This window comes from Arachis hypogaea, chromosome 13 (assembly GCF_003086295.3).
Source record: "Arachis hypogaea cultivar Tifrunner chromosome 13, arahy.Tifrunner.gnm2.J5K5, whole genome shotgun sequence".
NCBI classification, from domain to species: Eukaryota; Viridiplantae; Streptophyta; class Magnoliopsida; order Fabales; family Fabaceae; genus Arachis; species Arachis hypogaea.
Window position 1 is genome coordinate 142,587,225 of NC_092048.1, and position 4,130 is coordinate 142,591,354.

At 33.2% G+C, this 4,130-nt stretch overlaps 1 protein-coding gene across 2 annotated transcripts; it reads left to right on the forward strand.

The window, feature by feature from the left end:
* The first annotated feature begins 535 nt into the window (after positions 1 to 535).
* Positions 536 to 3,841, forward strand: LOC112792449 (V-type proton ATPase subunit F). 2 transcript variants are annotated; one of them, XM_025835691.2, is made up of 5 exons: positions 536 to 847; positions 1,360 to 1,428; positions 2,191 to 2,272; positions 2,882 to 2,964; positions 3,402 to 3,841. In XM_025835691.2, the coding sequence occupies exons 2-5, from the start codon at positions 1,366 to 1,368 to the stop codon at positions 3,564 to 3,566; spliced, it is 393 nt and encodes a 130-aa protein (XP_025691476.1). In that variant the 5' UTR covers positions 536 to 847; positions 1,360 to 1,365; the 3' UTR covers positions 3,567 to 3,841. The 2 variants fall into 2 exon arrangements, with proteins under 2 accessions (XP_025691476.1, XP_025691477.1); XM_025835692.2 differs by having other exon boundaries at positions 581 to 847; positions 1,328 to 1,428.
* Positions 3,842 to 4,130: the final 289 nt, after the last annotated feature.

Here is a 4,130-nt window from a genome sequence, read left to right on the forward strand (position 1 = left end):
CAATAACAAATAAAAATTCCTTCTCTTTCTATATCTTTTCTAGTTTTAAGCTGAAATATATATAATACTAGTAAATATATTAATTATTTTTATTATTATAATAAAATAATTATAATGGTAAATATTAATACTAGAATCTTCTATTTATATTTTTTATATTTATTTTATTTATGAAAATAAAAAATCCATCATATATGTCTCAATAATAAAGGAAATTAGAAAGCTCTTGCGCTTTGTATTTTTAATATGGGGTAGAAGGTTGTATTTTTAAATAAGATGGAAATTTTGTGTGTTTTTTTTAATATGGATACCACAAATCTAAAGGTCAAATTTGTGATGTTTTCTTTTTTTTTTTATAACCACAAATCTGTGGGTCATATTTGTGGTTTAAAATAAAAAAAAATACAAATCAGATTTGTAACCCTATGAAATCTGATCCTCAGATTTCTCTACTCCCCTAAATCTGAGGGTCTGATTTGTTATTCAAAATTAAAAAAAAATTAATCTATATTCAAGAAAAACACACCAATGATTTATGATGATGAATTATACACAATTTTTTTTCATATAAAAAAAAATTGGCCCTCGCTAAACTGGCATACATCAACATTAAACTCCAAAAAATAATAGAAGTTAAAAATTTCAAAAACCAAATTGACATGCATAATTTGGACTGATCATCTTGGAGAAAGAGAGGCCATTATCGGAATAGCGCATTAATCGTTGCTCCATACCACCCGCGCACCTTCCTACCTCCGTCGCCAACCGTTGCTGTTGGCCTTGCGCCGCCGTACGCCTCTCAACTTTTCTGTCGCATCAACCGTCCAGTTACCGGCCTTCCGATCTGGTTCGTTCTAATTTTCCTTTGTTCTGAGCTGAAGTTTTTTTGCGGTGTAGTTATTCTGATGTTGATGCTGGATTGCTGGTTGTGCTTCGATCTTCCACAATATTTCGTTTAGGGTTCTTCACTTCGCATTCTGTTTCTCAGTTTATTATAGATCATATTTATTTTGGCTTCCCTGTTTGTTATTGAGAGAAAAATGACCTAGTTAGGGATCAAAATGTCTCACGTGTAAGATCTGTTGTTGTTGTTGTCAGTTCAAAAGCACTGATTGACTGAGAATTACAAAATACATTGAGGATTTTTAATCTATATGAAAAAACTATTGTTGAAGATTCCATCCAAGTTTTAAAGGCATGCCAAATTGGCTCACAGTGATGATCGTATAATATGATATTGTTATGCATAACATGTTTTATGAATGAATTGCATGTTATTGTTCAATACTAAGTACTCTGTGTCTAATAAACTATTGCTATTTGACAGTATCTCCATCTTTTCGTGTTTGTAATCTTCAGGCCCCAATGGCTAACAGAGCTCAAATTCCTACAAAAAACTCAGCTCTTATTGCCATGATTGCAGATGAGGTAAAAGTGTAGCAATGCCTCGCATTCTTCCTTATAACAACTGCTATGTTCTTGTTCAAGTTGCAGGCCTTTTAGATTTCTCCTAAACATTATTAAATTTTCTGTTGTGAAGGTTGAAATAGCTATCGAGCCTATTGGCTGACACATAGAATTCACTTCCTCTAACTTCTTATTTCAGTTTGCAAGTTGTAACTGAGAAAATAGTATGCCTGTGTGTGAACTTCAACGTTCTCATCTCTAAATAACATGAATGCTGACTAATTTATGTCATATACATGTTTTCTTGTGAATTCTGATCATATTGCCTAAAAGTTAGCAATTGAAGTAAATGTGTATATTAGGGCCCATTCACGCGGATTGATAGAACAAAGATGGGTTTTTCTAGTTGTCTTTCTCTAAGTGTCATCACCCTGATTATATGTTTATAGGTCTGCAACAAGAGTTTCCACGATATTTTTGAGATCTTTTTTGCTATTTGTATAAAATGATTTTGCACCGCTGCAAATTAAATAACAAAATATGTTGTTCCTGGTATAGAACAACAAAAGGTATAAGAATGGTTGAATGGTTAGGCATATGACTTGGTTGAATGGTTCAGACTTCAGACTGATTAAAAAATCAGTGGATTGAAGGTGCTAGTGTATATGAGGAAACAAGCCATAAGATGTGTGAAGGGGTCAAATTGTATTTTAATATTTAAGCTTATTTTCTCCCCCTTCTATGAAACCTGCATGTTTATGGTGGCTAATACATTTTACACAGGATACTGTTGTTGGATTTCTGTTGGCTGGAGTGGGAAACGTTGACATCCGTAGAAAGACAAATTATCTCATTGTGGATTCAAGTATGTGATCGAACTATATTTTACGTTGTTCTTTGTGCATGGTGAAGTGACTTCCTACCTGTTTAACTAACTCTAGATTCTAATATATAGATACCATATAAAATACAGCTTGTGTAAAGTTCATGATCTCTGTAAAGGACTTTCCCTCTGAGACACTTTGAGAAGTTGGAAAGCTATGCTTTGTAGATAACACTTTTAATTATTTTGCCCTTGCCCCTTGTATAGAGGAAGTCTTGTCCACTATCTTGTATTATGCTTGTGTTCAGCTAGATGAATTTCTTCCTTAAATCCTTAATAAAAAAAGCAAAGCCTATCTTCTTATAAACTCTTATTTAGAATAATTTTATTGATAGAAAATCACTTCACTATGTACAATTTAACTAGTAGGAGATATCCTGTAACTAGATTAGGAAGAAAATACAGAAGAAAGCATCAAACCTTTTTTTCTTTTTTCAGGTTTTGTTGTGTGTCTTTTTTTTGTGTGTGTTTTTTTTTTGGGGGGGGGGGGGGGGGGGGCTTAAGCATTAGTTTCCTGCTTTCTTTATGATCAATTTTAAATCAAGTTGATTTTACCCAAGTTTATGTTTCGCCACTTTGGTTCGTTTCCAGAAACAACTGTCAAACAAATTGAGGATGCATTCAAAGAATTCACAACAAGGGAGGATATTGCAATTGTGCTGATTAGCCAATATGTAAGTCATATCTTCTTTCATGAGAAATCCTATATTTTATGCATTGCAGCAGGTTTTCAAAACTTACGCACGAGCTTTTGGTTGAACAATTTTCCCAATGAATAATGCATCATGGTACTTTTTATTCAGCTGACCAAAGTGGCACTATCTATGCCGTTTTCCTGCTTTTCAGAAGTCTTCTGGGTTTAAATACCTAATTAACCTGGTTTCGCACAGTTAACTGTTATTGTTGGCTCCATTTTAATTTCATTCAACCATTATTCTATGTGAGAGTCAAAATGTATTCAATGCCATTTGCTCATTGTTTGGCCGCCTTAATCACTTGAATTTTGCTTACGAGCTTGGGTTATGACTTATGACTAGCCTTTTTTTTTCCGCCCCTTTTATTTCTCCATTTTGATCACACTGGGAAGATCTAACACTTTTTCACTGTGCAGGTTGCAAATATGATAAGGTTTCTGGTTGACAGTTATAATAAGCCTGTTCCTGCAATTCTGGAAATCCCTTCCAAAGACCATCCTTATGACCCTGCACATGATTCAGTTCTTTCCCGAGTAAAGTATCTCTTTTCTGCCGAATCGGTGGCATCTGGGAGACGCTAAATTCTCCCTTTTTGGTTGCAGCAGCAGCTTATATTTTTTGTTTTTCATGTACCATATGGTTAATAATCAATTGGTAAGATTCATGTGTTACTATTAGCTTAATTTTATTTTGTTTTTCATTTTATTTTCTGGTGACAAGTCAAGCCCTGTCATGGAACATAAGGATGGGCAAATATTGTGGTGTCATGAACAGGCTCAGATGAAATATGTGCTTATGAGAAGTTTGAAGACGGTCTAAGTTAATCAATGTTAAGATATAGAGTTCTGCTTTAAAATATGACGGTAAAATTTTGGGGATGATCTTCCAAACAAGATGTTAGATGACTATAAGGTAGCGTTTGAAAGTTGGGACTGGGAGAGGGATTGTGTCAGAAATTTTTAGGGATGGAAATTAAAATTTTTGTAACATTTCTTTTTAAAAATATTCTTATTTAATTTTTCAAATTTTAAATTTACCTCTCAGTCGCGATATTTATTTTAAATTAAATATGATATTGAAATATAGTTCAGTCTAGCATATTTTACATTAAGCACAATACAAAAATTTAATTTAGTCCTTATCTC